Genomic DNA, 17432 nt, shown 5'->3' with positions numbered 1-17432 from the left:
CCTTTAAGTAGGACGCCGCAACATCTCAATTTTTCGATCAAAAAGATGGTACTGTCATGGTGCAGCCATCTTTTTGATCTTTTACAGAAAAATACCTTTCAGAAACTCTTTCAAATCAGTCTCATTAGAAAGAGCATATTTCAAACCCCCTAGAAAAGTGGGCTTCATTTTTCAACGCAGGTTAACAATGCCCGAAAAAGGGGGACAAAGTTGGGAGTTTCTAAAAGGTATTTTTCTGTAAAAGCAGGCTGAAAATACCCTATTTTTGGCCTTTTTACACAAATTAGCAACTTTACACTTAATTTGTAAACTAATGGAAAGAGCTTGGAGGTTGAAATTGTACTTTTGAAAACAACGTTGTACTGAGACATTATGCGCCAAATTTCACATTTATTACTCAATTATTGTGGGAGCTAAGTAATGTCAAACTTTGACTTTTTTTGGAGCACTAATTTTTTCGGCCAAGTTTACTGTAATTCAGGCATTCAATCAGTGCTCGGCAAAAATTGTTATTGGTAGCAATGAACAGAGCTCAAAAAGTTGTGCAGGGTAGCTAAGTTTCAGGTTTTTTTGGAAACACAGCTCGGGAGATATTGTGTCTCAAAGTTGTCAGAATGTCATTGTCGTACTGTATTTCATTGTGGTATGGGGTCAAACAAATGGCTATATCTCCACAAATATTCCACAGGCGAAACTAAAACTTTACCAAAGTTCGTTTGAGACATGGTGGACTCTGCATATGAAGTTTCATCAAAATCCGTGATGGTCATGCAGGGCACTTTCCAAGAATCTAATCACTTGACATGGAATGACCCAATGCGGGACATAGATTCCAGTGTCGATGACTTTATGCACTGGACAGAGCATTCATTGGAGGAGTACCGAAGACATCGGCTCCATTTCAGCTTCTATTCTTCAAGTCATCGTTGCCGTTCATCTTTAGAGCATCAGTTTGTATCCAGAGGATATCGTTCCCGATCCCAACATTGGCGATCATCTTCATTGGAGCATCGAGCAATATTGGAGCTTCATCTGCACTTCAAAAATGTTCAGGTTCACAGTAAATCTCTAGTCTGTGCATCCTCTTGTTTTCCGGTTTAAGAAAGGACTTTTCAATATCAACTCACCTCTCCAACCACCTCCAGTGGTTTGGGATATTAATGTTGTTCTCATCAGTCTGATAAAACCTCCATTTGAGCCAATGTTTTGTACTCATTTTAACTATCTTACTTGGAAAGTGGTATTTTTCATCTCCATCACTTCTGCACCTCGTGTGAGGGATCTCAAGTTTCTTAATTTCCAGCAGTTTTGTACTTATCTTCCTATGGACTCCACTGCACAAACTCGCATGAAAACGGAAATTCATGTTAGTCACATTTGACATCACTGTTATCTTGGAGCGTCAGTATAGATCCAAAAGAGGACTCAGTCACGCAAAGACTAGTGGGGTAATCTAACATGGTGTAGAACCTGTTCAATTAGATTCATTACCATAGTTTTCAACAAACAATATAATGGCGTTGAAACTGCCTTTCAACTAACAATAATGCCTTGTCAAAAATGTTTTAACTTCAATTTAAAATTATTTTTCACTCTTAAATTATTTAAATATGATGTGTGTTCAGTACACCTCCTTCATGGCCATATTCTGAGATATAAAGACCACAAATTAAAGAGAACCATCACGGCTTCATCATGTTCCCTGATTGTCCACCATTCTAACTTCTTATGTATGTTTGCATAAATAGATGACCAATAAAAACCTTGTACTTATCTGAATTAATGGATGCCGTTGATATGCTATCAAAAGTACTAAATTCAGGTCCTCAGGTATGGCCGTAGGAGGAGGCCACTACATCCTTTTTAGAGGTGGCATTGATGAAGTTTGAAAGCTAATCTCAGAGCTAAGTAGCTATTAATTATATAAAACAAAAAAATGAAATGAAATATAAAACACTATGAACTATAAAATACTATGAAATCAATCAAGGAAAATTTAATACGTATGAAATTTAAAGTAATAGAAATATGAATTATTGAAGCTAAAGGTTGATTTTACAATTTTGATTGAAATAAACGATAAAGTGGACTGATGAAGACATGAGATAGCTGGGTATAATTTATGATCCAGTTATTATCTGAAGGTCCATACAAAAGAAAAGGAATAAAAAAAAAAATATATATATATATATATAAGTATTCTCTTATCTTATATATATATATCTTATATAAGTATTCTCTTATCTTATATATATATATATATATAGTGAATATTCACACTAACAGTTGGGTATTAAGTTTCCTTTTACTCCAGCATCTCTTAGAACCATTGGGTATGGTTCCAATACTGGAATCAAGCAGGACCTTTGTCACAGATCCTTGGTTTTTGTATCAATCTTCATTCAGTGCATTACATTTCTCTGCAGTATGCTGAGATCTCATATACCATGGTTTACATGTTGTAACCTCTAGACTACGCCTAGGTCACCTCCTTTTTACCTCTCTTACCGATGGTATATTCATTCCTGCTAATATAATATGGTCACATCTCATATCTCTCATAAAATTGAGACTGTGTTGAAATTGATGAACTCTTGGATGTAGGATTTCAAACTCAAGCTTAACCCTGATAAGACGAAGTTTTTTGTTGTGTCGCCACATAAGATTATTCACGAGCCATCGATTAGTATAAATTCTACCTTGTATATAATTCGTCCAACAATTTTTTTTTTTAATTCTTTATTCATTTTTAAACTTTCATCAAGTGTACAAAAATTCATAATAAACATAATTAATTTAACTACTTGAACATCTTATCATTATAACCTATAAATACAAATAAAATAAATTAAAATATTGGGAGTCGTTTTGGATCAGCATCTGACCATGAAAAAACAAATAGATGCTGTGGTACTTAAGGGTTATTACACATTCTGGAAACTACGTACCACTAAACCCTTTTTTGAGTTTTCTGCTTTTAAACTTCTGATACAATCTTTATTACTGAGTCTTTTGGATTATTGTAATATTGTATATTTAACAAGTCCCAAGAAAGATATGGTTAGACTCATACTAATTCAGAATCATTTATGGTCTTAAAAAATACGATCATGTGACTTCATTTTATTGTGAGTTGCATTGGCTGCCAATGGAAGCTCATGTTGTTGGGTTGCTTTTGCTATAAGGTTATGTATGGTATCGCTCCATTTTACATGGTTAATAGATTCTCTCTAGCATCGTATAAAAATAGTAGAAAATCCCATGCCCTGTTTACCTTTCCGTCAGTACAGGGCTGTAAAAGCAAGAAATTTCTGGACCGTACTTTAGCATTTCAAGTAGCTTCACAGGATAGAGATTGTTATTGCTTGGAGCCTGTTCTTACAAACATTTCAGAACTCAACTGAAAACTTATCTCTTTTCAAAATACTTGATCAAATAATTTCTTTTTGTCATCCTTAAATTGTCTTTAGTTTATAATCTTTTGTAAACCGCGTAGAACTTATGGTTACGTGGTTAAGAAGTACGATGTTAGATTATGTAAGACTTATTCCTCTTTTGAAATTTCTCTATTTCTCATGCGAAGACTTGAAATTTCTCCATGGTGATGCCAAAAACCTGTACTTTTGATTCACTGTTGGAATCTTTTTAAGTTACCTGGAGGTCTTTAGTTAAAAAAAAAAAAAAAAAGAAGAAGACAGATTTTTCTTAGTTGCTGACCTTATGTAGTCTTCTACTACAACCATTTCTTAATGGTCTCAGAGTTATTTTACTACTTGCTTTTACTAAGATAAAAAGACTTCAGGACTACTTTGGAGGGGCAGAGTGGTTGGTCTGTTGACTTTTGCTGCCATTATGCTTATTTATTTCTGTAGGAAAGATCATGGTGTGCTTTTTTTTCCTACTCATATTTCCTTTAATGGATATGAGTACAGGAAGACCTGAGTGTAGCGAGTTGCAATAATCTAAGCAAAAGATGATGAGGGCATGGATAAAGGTTTTGGTAGTGTGCTCGGAGAGGAGGAGTCGGATTTTTGTAATATTACAGAAGAAGCAGCAGAAGATTTTAGCATTATGTTGTATCTGGGTGGAGAAAGAGAGAGAGAAGTCAAAGATGACCCTAGATTGCGAGTAGACAGGGAGTTTGAGTGTTGTCCAGAGAGATGGAGTATAAGTGTTGTCCAGAGAGAGAGAGTACGGGGGAGGTGGGATTAGGTGAGAAGATGAGCAGCTCCATTTTAGCCATATTCAGTTTTAGATGGCAGTGAGGCGTCCAGATGGCAGTGTCGGACAGGCAGGCTGAGACTCGGGTTGATTTCGGTAGAGATATCTGGTGCGGAGAGTTAGATCTGGGAGTTATCAGCATTGAGGTGATACTGGAAACCATGGGGGAAGATCAATGCTCCAAATGAGCAGGTATAGATTGAGAAAAGGAGTGGTTCCAGGACAGAGCCTTGAGGTACACCAATTGATAGCGGGATGGCTGTGGAGAAGGAACCACTGTTACATACACTGAAGGTGCGATGGGAGAGATAGGAAGAAAACCAGGAGAGAGCAGAATACTGGAATCCCAATAAGGACAGCATATCAAGAAGTATCAACAGTATCAAAGGCAGCAGATAGATCGAGAAGAATGAGGATAGAGATTCTGGAAATAGCCAGGAACAGGTCATTAGATGCTTTAGTAAGGGCAGTATCCTTGGAATGCAGTGAGTGGACTATTTAGCTAAGTGTCTTTTATTGTACAAACCATTAAGAGCATTGAGATCTGAGAACTGTTCTCGCACGTTTTCTCTGGGTTGTATTTCTCAAAATCCACACACAAGTTTTTATGCTGAGTCTCTGATGGTTCTTGCTAGTCCTCTTAGTGTTAGCTTTAGCAATTTTCTCCTCGTTTGTTTTTCTACATTGTGTACGTCTCTGTGCAACATTGTGGGTTTTTCCTTAAAAAAAAAAGAAAAAACATTCAGGTTTTTTCCTCACGAGAATACGTTGAGGTTACCATTCTGCTGTTGGTAACCTTTCTAAAAAGATTCTATTCAGCACCTTATCTCTGCAGACAATATTGCTTCTTTGCTTAGTTATGTCACACTCAGCTCTACGGTATCTTTTTACCTTCAGTTGATGCTACTGGCTCAGGAATAAATAATTCAATCTTTTGGGGTACCGCATGCCTAAGGTCCCACCCACAGGAGGAGCCTAAGACTCCCGGGCCTATTCTGGTTGGCCCAGGCGCCTTAGGCCCCACCTGTGGGTGGGGTTTCAGACGCCTGGGCCAATCTGGCCCCATTCTGCAGCCAGCTGGCCTGCCGGATGGGCGGGTTTGGCACCCATCCGTCCGTCCAACATTTTACAGGTATAGGGGGGTGGGATTGGGGGGTCATGGGTTGGCGGGGGGCGATCGGGGGGTTCGGGGGGAAGGTCATTGGGGGGGGTTGTGTCGAGAGCAGGAGGGCCTGGGATCCCTCCTGCCCATATTGTAGTGGGGGGTGGGGGGTAGGGGGTCCGCCTGGGCAGGAGGGGTAGGGGGTCCGCCTGGGCAGGAGGGATTGGGCTCCCTCCTGCCCAATCGTGTAGGGGAGTGGGGGGGCGAGAGGCCAGGAGGGCTTGGGCTCCCTCCTGGCCTGATCGTAATCGGGAGGTGCCGCGGGTGCCCGGGGCAAGAGGGCTTGGGCTCCCTCTTGCCCCGAACCGGTGTTGTTTTTGACAGACACCGGTTACAGAATCCAGCTTTTAGGTGAAGGACTGGCTCCTCCTTCGCCTAAAAGCCCTTGTGTTGGACGTTTGGAGCTTAGGCGTTTTTTTGGTTCATTATGGGGTATAAGTGTAGACGTCGTGGGGGTATAAGTGTAGACGTAGTGGTGGTTTGGGCGTTTAAACAGCTGAATGTAGAGGCAGGCCATTATAAAAAAAACCTCCTTTTGGACGTTTTTTTTGATTATGGACATTTTCCCTGCTTCTATTTTCAATGTTTAAGGCCTTAGGCCAAAAAGAGACTTAGACGGTTTTTTTGATTATGCCCCTCTATGCATTTATCAGACATGTATATGCTAATATTCTGAACAGTTCATACACATCTGGTGTGAAAATGTTAGTACCATATTTCCCTAAAAATAAGACACTGTCTTATATTAAGTTTGGGCCCAAAAACACACTAGGGCTTGCTTTCAGAGGTTGTCTTATTTTTCCATGAACAACAATCTACATTGTCTCATTGTTTCTTTTATTCTAATTGTTATTTAGATATCCTCATCTACATTAACCACTGTTACCACATCCTCTAGCATTTACAGCTTGATTCTTGGGCCGCTGCTATTTAATATACAATTCTTCCTCCTTATTCGTGGGGGATACGGGCAGAGCCGGACCGTGAATGGTGAAAAACCGCGAATATCCGGCTCTGACCCACCCCCGCCTCCCTTCCACCTTCCCCCGGCATCCCGGCTTTACCTGGTGGTCTAGCTGGTTTTCGGGGCAGGAGCGATCTTCCTATGCTCCTGCCCCGTGCAGATAGCCATTAGGAAATGGCTGTGGGGAGTTCCCGTAGTCTCTCGAGAGACTATGGGAACTCCCCACAGCCATTTCCTAATAGCTATCTGCACGGGGCAGGAGCGTAGAAAGATCGTTCCTGCCCCGAAAACCAGCTAGACCACCAGGTATGGCCGGGATGCCGGGGGGAAGACAAAAATATGGGGGGGGTTTCCTCCTCCCCCCCCCAAAAAAAAAATCGCAATTATGTGAAATCGCGAGTAGGGAAACCGCGAATGGGGAGGGGGCAGTGTATTCATAAATGATCTAGAAACAGGGACGAAGTGTGAGATAATAAAATTTGCGGATGACACCAAACTATTTAGTGAAGCTCGGAATAAAGAGGACTGTGAAGAATTGCAAAGGGACTTGAACAAACTAGGGGAATGGGCGACAAGATGGCAGATGAAGTGAGAAATGTAAAGTATTACATGTGGGAAACAGAAACCCGAGGTACAACTATACGATGGGAGGGATGTTATTAAATGAGAGTACCCAAGAAAGGGACTTGGGGGTAATGGTGGACATGACAATGAAGCCGACAGCACAGTGCGCAGCAGCCGCTAAGAAGGCAAACAGAATGTTAAGCATAATCAAGAAGGGTATTACAACCAGAACGAAAAAAGTTATCCTGCCATTGTATCGGGCGATGGTGCGTCTGCATCTGGAGTACTGCGTCCAATATTGGTTGCCGTACCTTAAGAAGGACATGGCGTTACTCGAGAGGGTTCAGAGGAGAGCGATGCGTCTGATAAAGGGGATGGAAAACCTTTCATATGCTGAGAGATTGGAGAAACTGGGTCTCTTTTCCCTGGAGAAGAGGAGACTTAGAGGGAATATGATAGAGACTTAACAAGATCATGAAGGGCATAGAGAGAGTAGAGATGGACAGATTCTTCAAACTTTCGAATAATAAAAGAACAAGAGGGCATTTAGAAAAGTTGAAAGGGGACAGATTCAAAATGAATGCTAGGAAGTTCTTCTTTACCCAACGTGTGGTAGACACCTGCGCTTCCAGAGAGCGTAATAGGGCAGAGTACGGTACTGGGGTTCAAGAAAGGATTGGACAATTTCCTGCTGGAAAAGGGGATAGAGGGGCATAGATAGAGGATTACTGCACAGGTCCTGGACCTGTTGGGCCGCCGCTTGAGAGGACTGCTGGGCACGATGGACCTCAGGTCTGACCCAGCAGAGGCATTGCTTATGTTCTTATGTTCTTAACTATTTGAATGAAAAAATTATTTCCTTCTTTTGGTTTTAAAAGTATTTCCCTGTAACTTCATTGAGTGTCCCCTGGTCTTTGTAATTTTTGATGGAGTAAAAGAATTCATACATCACTCAGGATTTTGTAGTTTTCAATCATATCTCCCCTCAGACGTCTCTTCCAAACTGAAGAGCCCTAACCTCTTTAGTCTTTCTTCATACTAGATGAGTTCATCCCTTTTATCATCTTGGTCACCATTCTTTGAACCTTTTCTAATCTATATATATAAATTCGAAGGTATGTATGTGTGTATGTATGTGTGTATGTGCCGCGATCACGCAAAAACGGCTTGACCGATTTGAACGAAACTTGGTATGCAGATCCCTCACTACCTGGGGTGATATGTTCTGGGGGTCTCGCGGCCCACCTGCACACGTGGGCGGAGCTACAAACAGATAATCAGATTTCACCCATTCATGTCAATGGAAAAAAGTGTAATAAGCTGCCATTCTCACTGTAATTCAAAAACGGCTTGACCGATTTGAACGAAACTTGGTATGCAGATCCCTCACTACCTGGGGTGATATGTTCTGGGGGTCTCGCAGCCCACCTGCACATGTGGGCGGAGCTACAAACAGATAATCAGATTTCACCCATTCATGTCAATGGAAAAAAGTGTAATAAGCTGCCATTCTCACTGTAATTCAAAAACGGCTTGACCGATTTGAACGAAACTTGGTATGCAGATCCCTCACTACCTGGGGTGATATGTTCTGGGGGTCTCGCGGCAGGTATGTAAAAAATTAATTTCATTCACCACTATAAAGTATCTTTATTTGAATCCATTTACAGTGTTGTTGCTATAATCAAATACCCGTGCAACGCCGGTGCATCAGCTATATATATATATAAAATCGGATGTATGTATGTATGTTCCAGCATAACTCCGAAACGCATGGACAGATTTCAACCAAACTTGGTATACATATCAATTGCTATCTGGGAAAAAAATACTGTGGGGGTGGGAAGGGGATGACATGTAAAGACTCATCGAAAAAGACAGATATTGCTTTGACCAATGGTGTGAAGCTTGGGGAATGATGTCACACAGTCAGAATGATGTCACAGTCAACAGTATATAAGGAAGTGCCGCTGTGGTGTGGTGTGGTGAAGCCGAAACTGAAATTTTGTGTGATGTTATTCCTCAAGTGAATGTTCCTGAAGGGAATTTATATCCGGGCAACGCCGGGTGATCAGCTAGTTCCACTATATCTTTTTTGATATACGATGAGCAGAATTCTTCCCAATGTGCATCACTTTGCATTTGTCCACATTAAAAATGTTATCTGTCATTTGGATACCCAGTCTTTCAATTTCCTAAGGTCTTCCAGCAATTTTTCACAGTCCGCATTTATTTTAACAACCTTTAGTGTTTACAAAAGTTAGATAGTTCTAAGTCTAATAGATGCTGGCATTGTCATCTTGATATAGGGACACTGGATCATCTATTGTTTTATTGTCCTTTAATACTCAAGTTCTGGAAGTCGATATGGGGACAAATTAATGCTATTCTTGAGGCATCGATTCCTTTGATATATGAGGCAGTCATATGTGAGACGATGTTATATCTAAAGCCCTCATTGGACATATATAGAAGGCGCTTTTCCTTATCATGACCGGGGTAGCCATACAAATGATTATGTGTAACTGAAAGAACTGGGATCGCCTTAACTTTAATTTTTGGTGGGTAAGTTTGTTTTTAACTTATAGATTTGAAAAAATGAATGCAGATATAATGGGTCATACTAAGAAATTTGTGTTAATCTGGGGCCCTTTGATATCTTTTATGGATGCGTTGTAATTGTTTTTTGGGGGGGTTTTTCCCCTTTGATCCTGTTGGTATATTGCACCCAGGGGGAGGGAGAGTAGGAGAAAGATATTTATGTCATGGTTTTATTCTCTTGGAAGATATTGGTTGGGTGGGGTAGGGGAGGGTTATCATGCTATGGGGATTTAGATTGATTATAAATGCATATATGAATAATGCTGTTTGTGTAAATATTATACTGCATTTTTGTTAACTTTGAAAAATTAATAAAAGATTTAAACACGTGGAGGGGCATAATCAAAAAAAGCGTCTAAGTCCCCTTTTGGCCTAAGTCTCTAAACGTTCAACCCAGAAGCAGGGAAAGTGTCCATAACCAAAACAAACGTCCATGTTTTGATTATGGCCTTCCTCTGCCTAAACGCCCAATCTCCACTATGTCTAAAAGTACCCCACAGCACGTCTACACTTTTTAGCCATAATGAAACAAAAATATGCCTAGGCCACAAACGTCCAACAGAAGGGCTTTTAGGCGAAGGAGGAGCCAGTCCTTCGCCTAAAAGCTGGATTCTGTAACCGGTGTCTGTCAAAAACAACACCGGTTACAGAACCCCCCCCCCCTCCCACACACACACACACACACAACGATCCAGGCAGGAGGGTGCCCAAGCCCTCCTGCCATGTCGAACCGTGACTCCCCCCTCTTCCCCCCCCGACAACATCGGGGCAAGAGGGAGCTCAAGCCCTCTTGCCCCGCTGACTCCCCGACATGATCGGGGCAAGAGGGAGCCCAAGCCCTCTTGCCCCGCCGACTCCCCAACTCCCCGACAATATTGGGCCAGGAGGGAGCCCAAGCCCTCCTGGCCTTGGCGACCCCCCCCCCCCCGCTAGTTGTTCGGGCCAGGAGGGAGCCCAAGTCCTCCTGGCCCTGGCAAACCCCCCCCCCCGCTAGTTGTTCGAGCCAGGAGGGAGCCCAAACCCTCCTGGCCACGGCGACCCCCTACCCCCCACCCCGCACCACATTATGGGCAAGAGGGATCCCAGGCCCTCCTGCCCTCGACGCAAACCCCCCTCCCCCCAATGACCGCCCCCCCAAGAACCTCCGACCGCCCCCCCCAGCCAACCCGCGACCCCCCCTGGCCGACCCCCACGACCCCCCCACCTCCCTTCCCCGTACCTTTGTTTAGTTGGCCGGACAGACGGGAGCCAAACACGCCTGTCCAGCAGGCAGCCAACGACGGAATGAGGCCTGATTGGCCCATCCATCCCAAAGCCCAGCCTACTGGTGGGGCCTAAGGCGCCTGGGCCAATCAGAATAGGCCCCCTCCCTCCTGGCCTGATGTTGTCGGGGGGGGGGGCAGGATCGGCTGGGCCAGGAGGGTTTGGGCTCCCTCCTGGCCCGAACAACTAGCGGGGGGGGAGGTCACCAGAGCCAGGAGAGCTTGGGCTCCCTCCTGACCCGATATTGTCGGGGAGTTGGGGAGTCGGCGGGGCAAGAGGGCTTGGGCTCCCTCTTGCCCCGATCGTGTCGGGGGTGCCGCGGTTTGCTGGGGCAAGAGGGCTTGAGCTCCCTCTTGCCCCGATGTTGTGTGTGTGTGGGGGGAGTGATGCATCGCTGCAGGAGAGATGCCTCATCTCCCCTACCGCAATGCCATCACTCCTTTACCCGAACTGCCGCGGGTCGCAGCAGTTCGGGTGGAAGAGTGATGGCATCGCGGTAGGTGAGATGAGGCATCTCTCCTGCCGCGAAGGTTAGGTTGCCGGGCCGCTGAACTGATGGCGCCAGCGGCCATTAGCTCAGCGGCCCCTTTTTCGGCACTTAGACCTGGTTTTCTTTCGTCTAAGTCAAACAGGTCTAAGTGCCGACTAAACTGTTTTGGTTATAGGTGTTGTATGTCTAGGTGTAGGTCGTCCCACCTCCCGCCCACTGCCCGCCCTTTCCCCTCCTCTAAACACACCTCTTTTCTCTCTGTGCGTTTAGAGGCAGAGGAAAGGCCTAAGCTGTTTTTAGATACGTCTAAAAACCAGCTTTGGTTATGGGTACTTGGACGATCAGGCTTTTTGATCGTCCAAGTAGCCATTTAGGACACTTTTTAGACTTTTTTTTTTTTATTATTACCCCCATAGTGTTACCTGCAAATTTAATCGCCTCACTTGTTGTTCCAGTTTCCATATCAATTGGGAGTTTTTATCTCCATTCATGTACTGGAAGTGGTAGTGAAGTTTTATATAATTACAGATACACTGGACAGAACTGTAGGAGATGCACATCATTTGGTCTCCGTGAAGCTTGATGTAAGTCCATTACTAGCAGAGGCAACAGTGACGACATCAGTCATTGAATATGCTCAAAACATCGCTGAACTTCCTAAAGACCTTCAAAAAGCAGTAGACAATGGAATTCATACATCTTATCTACAAGGTGAGAATTTGTAGAAAGGTGAATTTTTGGAGAGTGTCCTATATCTTGGCTGCAATAATGGACACTTCCTTTGCAAAGCAGCAGATGAATCCAGAGACCAGTGGGATATAGCTCACATCGACCAGCAGGTGGAGATAGAGAACTGATTTCCAGTTGGCCTTATAGCCTGGTGTTCCTCCTGTTGAATCAGTTTTGCTCTATCTCCCAGCGGTGGTGGAGCTATCTCTCTAGCTCCTGGAATCTAACGGTGCCTGGTGGATTGGTGATCTTCTAGTCTCCTCTGTTGAGCCTTTGGCTCTTCAGTTGGATAGGGGTGCCTGGCTGATTGGTGCCGGCTTTAGGAGTTACACCTGGGCCCTCCCAGGTCCCTGCTCCACCCTCCCCTCCGAGTGATTGAGGGATTTTGCCTGCTCTCAGCGTTAGTTTCTTCATTCCAGTTAAAAAAAACAAAAAAACGCTTCTGCCTGTGCTGAGCTGTGCCCTGGTGAGGTAGCTTGGGATTAATTACCAGCTTTATCCTGACTGAAGGGGGGCGGGCTGAGAGCGTGGTGAGTACTGAACTTCTGTTGCATTTATTTTGTTTTGGTGCCGCCTCGAGTGTCGGTCCGGTTGGGAGGGGCGGTGTGGTGATGGCGGAAGAGGCTCGTCAGCGGTGTTCACGCTGTGGGAAGCGTCGAACACCAGCGGGGTGCTTAGACGCACCAGCTGAGGATCCTTTTTTGCAGGCAGGCGAGGGGGCCGGTTCCCGCGTCCGTGAAGCGCGCTCGGCGTCCCCGCCCCTCGCGGTCGGCTCGGCCTCACGGCGTGGTACTGCCACGGCCGAAGGGGGGTCGGCAGGGGGGGGGAGTCGGAAGTGCGGGAGGGCGCGGGGGCTCCACTCTCCGGCGCCGAACAGGGGGGTGCTTCCGCGGTTGGCCTGGGCTCGTTCACCCCGGAGTTTATTATGTTGATGCATAAGGCTTTCATGCTGCAGTGCAGTCAGCCTGCTCCTCCGGTTTCGGTGAACTTGCCGGTGCTTTCTGTGCCCCCGGCTGTTCCCCTGAAAGTGGATGCTGGGGAGACGGCGAAGGGAGATGGTTCTCCTGTGAAATCGCCGATATTTAAAAAGCGCAGGCTCGCGTCCGCGGACGAGCCTATGGTTGTTTCCCCTTTTTCCCTTCCGGAGTTGTTGGAGGAAGGTGAGGTAGAGGAGTGGGAAGAGGAGGATCCCCAGTATAGGGAAGTGGATGACCCTTCCGCGCTCCGTCTGTTCCATCGGGAAGAACTTTCCTCCTTAATTTCAAAAGCTTTACTGAGTTTAAACATTTCTCAGGTGGATTCGAAAGTTTCAGGTAACCCTCTTATGGCAGGTACCCGTAGGCCACCGAAGGCTTTTCCGGTGCATGAAGCCATGCAGGAGCTGATCTCGGCTCAATGGGATACGCCGGATGCCGGGTTACGGGTAGCAAAGGCCATGCGGCTTTTGTATCCGGTAGACCCGTACGAACTTGAGAAATTTAAATTGCCTAAGGTGGATGCACTGGTAGCCGCGGTTACCAAACGGACGACCTTGCCTGTAGAGGGGGGGTTACATTAAAGGATGCCCAGGATAGGAAGGTTGAATCTTCGCTGAAGTTATCTTTTGAGGTTGCTGCAGTGACTTTGCAGGCCGCAATCTGCAGCTCTTATGTGGCAAGAGCCTGTCTGCAGTGGTCTCAAGGGATGGCGGATAATTTGATGGAGTCCGGGGGTGTTGTTCCTTCGGAACTGGCTGATTTGGAATCGGGTTTGGCTTATTTAGCGGATTCCTTATATGATATTATTCGCGCTTCGGCGAAACAAATGTCGCTTTCAGTTGTCTCTCGCAGGTCTTTATGGCTCCGACATTGGGCGGCAGATGCGGCTTCTAAGCTTCGTCTTGTGAAACTCCCTTTTAAAGGGGGTTTATTGTTTGGGGAAGATTTAGAGAGATTGGTAAAGGATTTTGGAGATACCAAAACCCAGCGGTTACCGGAAGATAGGCCTAGGCCCCCTTTGAAGTCCTCGTCATCTAGACCTCGTTTCAGGGAGGTGAGGAGATATAGGTCTGGGAAACCGTTCTTTGGTTCCGCGTATGGTGCCTTTTCTTCGGCTAGACCTAAGGGTCGACAGAGAGGTTCCTTTCGTACGACGAAACCTGCTTCCGGTCAGCCAGCTCGTACCCCGGCAAGTCGCGCTCCTCAATGACGGGGTCTTGGCCCCCTCTGCTTTTCCATTAGGGGGACGCCTGTCGGCGTTTTGGGTGGAGTGGGCCAAGATCACGTCAGATCGTTGGGTGTTGGATATTATTCAAGAAGGGTACAAGTTAGAATTCGCCGCTCCCGTCGCCGATTCTTTCTTGGTATCCCCGTGCAATGGGGCGGCCAAGGGAGATTCGGTCCGCTTAACTCTTCAAATTCTCCTGGATCTAGGGGCGGTAGTACCTGTACCGCCGGAAGAGGTAGGCCGCGGTATTTATTCCCTTTATTTTGTTGTACCAAAAAAGGGGGGTTCCTTCAGGCCAGTGTTGGATCTAAAAGGAGTCAACAATTTTCTCAGTGTTCGCCATTTCAGGATGGAAACGGTTCGCTCGGTGATTGCGGCCGTACGGCCGGGAGAGTTTCTCACATCCCTCGATCTCAAAGAGGCGTACCTCCATATTCCAATCTGGCCTCCGCATCAGAAGTTTCTGAGGTTTGCGATCCTCGGCCAGCATTATCAATTTCGGGCTATGCCCTTTGGCCTGGCAACGGCTCCCCGCACCTTTTCGAAGGTGATGGTGGTGGTGGCTGCCTTTTTGCGCAAAGAAGGGATTCGGGTACACCCGTACTTAGACGACTGGTTAATCCGCGCGTCGTCCAGGCAAGAGAGTGTGACGGTAACTCAACGGGTAATCTCGCTCCTTCAGTCGCTAGGGTGGATCGTCAACTTTCCCAAGAGTTCTCTGTCCCCTTCTCAGTCTTTGGTGCACCTGGGGGTCAGGTTCGAAACTGGCCTAGGAATGGTGTTTCTACCCCGGGAACGGGGAGAGAAATTACAATCTCAAATTCGAGGGCTTCTCGGGTCGCCCAATCCTCGGGTTTGGGATTATGTTCAGGTTCTGGGCTCGATGGTGGCGACTCTGGAAGTGGTTCCCTGGGCTCGGTTCCATATGAGGCCCCTGCAGAAGTCGCTTCTTTCTCGGTGGTCCCCGGCATCTCTGGACTATTGTCGCCGGCTCCGTTGGAGTCCTCGGGTGGCTCGCGGCATGCACTGGAGGCTGACCGAGGTCCATCTGTTCCGGGGCATGCCACTAGCGACGCCGGATTGGGTCGTGATTACGACAGATGCCAGTTTCCGAGGATGGGGGGCTCAGTGCCGGCAAGCTTCCGTGCAGGGAGTATGGTCCTCGGGAGAGGCACAGTATTCGATCAATCTGTTGGAACTGAGGGCGATAAGGCTTGCGCTACGAGAGTTTCAGGCCATGATTCAGGACCATCCGACCAGAATCTTTTCGGACAGTGTCACGGCGGTGTCATATATCAATCGTCAAGGGGGGACTCGGAGTCCTCAATTAGCCGAAGAGGCGATGCTGCTGTTTCAGTGGGCGGAAATGCATATTCCGCTTCTTTCAGCAGCACACATTGCGGGTCGAGAAAACATTCAAGCGGACTTCCTCAGCAGGAATCGTCTCGATCCCGGCGAATGGGAGTTATCTCCGAGGGCGTTCGAGCTGCTGGTCCTTCGGTGGGGGCTGCCAGACATGGATCTCATGGCCTCATCCCGCAACACAAAGCGGCCTCGGTTCTTCAGCAGACGGAAAGAGAAGGGCTCGGAGGGGGTGGACGCTTTAGCTCTCCCGTGGCCTCCGAATTCCCTTCTGTATGTATTTCCCCCTTGGCCGATGATCGGTCGAGTCTTACAACGCATCGCTCTCTTTCAGGGCAGGGTGATCCTGGTAGCTCCAGATTGGCCGCGTCGGTCTTGGTACGCGGATCTGATGCAACTCGCGTCGGGCGATCGGTTAAAATTCCAGGTGACTCCGGACTTGCTGACCCAGGGTCCAATCTCCATGGACAATCCGGCCCACTTTGGTCTTACGGCCTGGCTATTGAACGGTCGCGGTTGAGTAAGAAGGGCTATTCGGATCAGGTTATTGCCACTCTTCTTCTAGCTCTTATGCTAGAGTTTGGAAAGTTTTTGAGACTTGGTGCGGGAAGCAGAGTATTGCGCCCTTCCAGGCGTCTCTGGCGGCTATTCTGTCTTTTCTACAGGAGGGCGTTGCTAAAGGGTTAGCCTATAACTCGATTAAGGTTCAGGTGGCGGCCATTGCATGTTATAGGGGCCGGGTGTCGCGCTCGTCAGTAGCATCTCACCCGGACGTGGTGCGATTCCTTAAGGGGGTTCACCATATCCGTCCGCCGGTACGGCGCACCTGTCCAGCTTGGAATTTGAAGCTGGTACTTACTAGGATGCAGGCGGCGCCGTTTGAGCCTCTGTCGGCGGCGACGCTAAAGGATATCACATTAAAAACTGTATTTTTGGTAGCTATGGCGTCTGCAAGACGAGTGTCGGAGCTGCAGGCGATGTCTTGCAGGGAGCCTTTTTTGCGCATTTCGGATGCTGGGGTGTCGGTGCGGACGGTGCCGTCCTTTCTTCCTAAAGTGGTTTCTTCGTTTCATGTAAACCAGAGTTTATTCCTCCCGGCCTTTCGGAAGGAGGATTGGGGGGCGCGTTTCGCGTTATTACGGTTACTGGATGTTCGCCGTATGATTCTTCATTATTTAAGTGTGACTAACGACTTTCGCCGGTCGGATCATCTCTTCGTGGTATTTGCAGGGGCAAACAAGGGTATGGCGGCGTCAAAAGCTTCAATAGCTCGTTGGGTAAAAGAGGCTATTGCGTCGGCTTATCTGTTGGCAGGGAAGATCGTGCCGGAACAGCTTCGTGCACATTCCACTCGGGCATTGGCAACGTCGTGGGCAGAGTCCGGTGGTATGTCTTTGGAAGAAATTTGCCGAGCGGCCACTTGGTCGTCAGGGAACACCTTTTCTAAGCATTATCGGCTGGACGTGGCAGCCTGTGCGGAGGCAAATTTTGGCGCTTCGGTGATTGCAGAGGCGACTTTGGCTTCCCACCCAGTTTGAGGTTGCTTTGCTACATCCCACTGGTCTCTGGATTCATCTGCTGCTTTGCAAAGGAATGTAAAATTATGTCCTACCTGTTAATTTTCTTTCCTTTAGAAGCAGCAGATGAATCCAGAGCCCCACCCAGATGGTCTCTCTCTCTCTCTCTCTCTCTCTCTCTCTCTCTCTCTCTCTCTCTCTCTCTCTCTCTCTCTCTCTCTCTCTCTCGCTTGTTCTTTGGAATTCTGAGTTCGGTTGGGAGATTGTTGGTGGTTATTTTTAGTTTCTTACATTTCTGATTACAAGATTTTTCACTGGAATGAAGTTTTTTCCTTTGGTTTGAAGGCTCATGCT

General features: G+C 46.5%; 1 protein-coding gene across 6 annotated transcripts in view; it reads left to right on the top strand.

Annotated features, from left to right (window-relative positions):
* GFM2 (GTP dependent ribosome recycling factor mitochondrial 2) overlaps positions 1-17432 on the top strand; it is a 201894-nt gene that overhangs the window by 139085 nt on the left and 45377 nt on the right. For 4 of the 6 annotated variants that reach the window (XM_033929287.1, XM_033929285.1, XM_033929286.1 and 1 more), the window contains one exon: positions 11794-11976. The exons of 1 other annotated variant lie outside the window; for it this stretch is intronic. In XM_033929287.1, the coding sequence (XP_033785178.1) occupies positions 11794-11976 (183 nt within the window). Of the gene's footprint in view, positions 1-11793; positions 11977-17432 lie in introns of those variants that run through there. One more of the 6 variants, XM_033929290.1, reaches the window with a different exon arrangement.

The sequence above is a fragment of the Geotrypetes seraphini genome, chromosome 1, assembly GCF_902459505.1.
Source record: "Geotrypetes seraphini chromosome 1, aGeoSer1.1, whole genome shotgun sequence".
In the NCBI taxonomy this organism is placed as follows: domain Eukaryota; kingdom Metazoa; phylum Chordata; class Amphibia; order Gymnophiona; family Dermophiidae; genus Geotrypetes; species Geotrypetes seraphini.
Note: the sequence above shows the minus strand (reverse complement) of the source record. Positions and strands in the feature narration are given on the sequence as shown.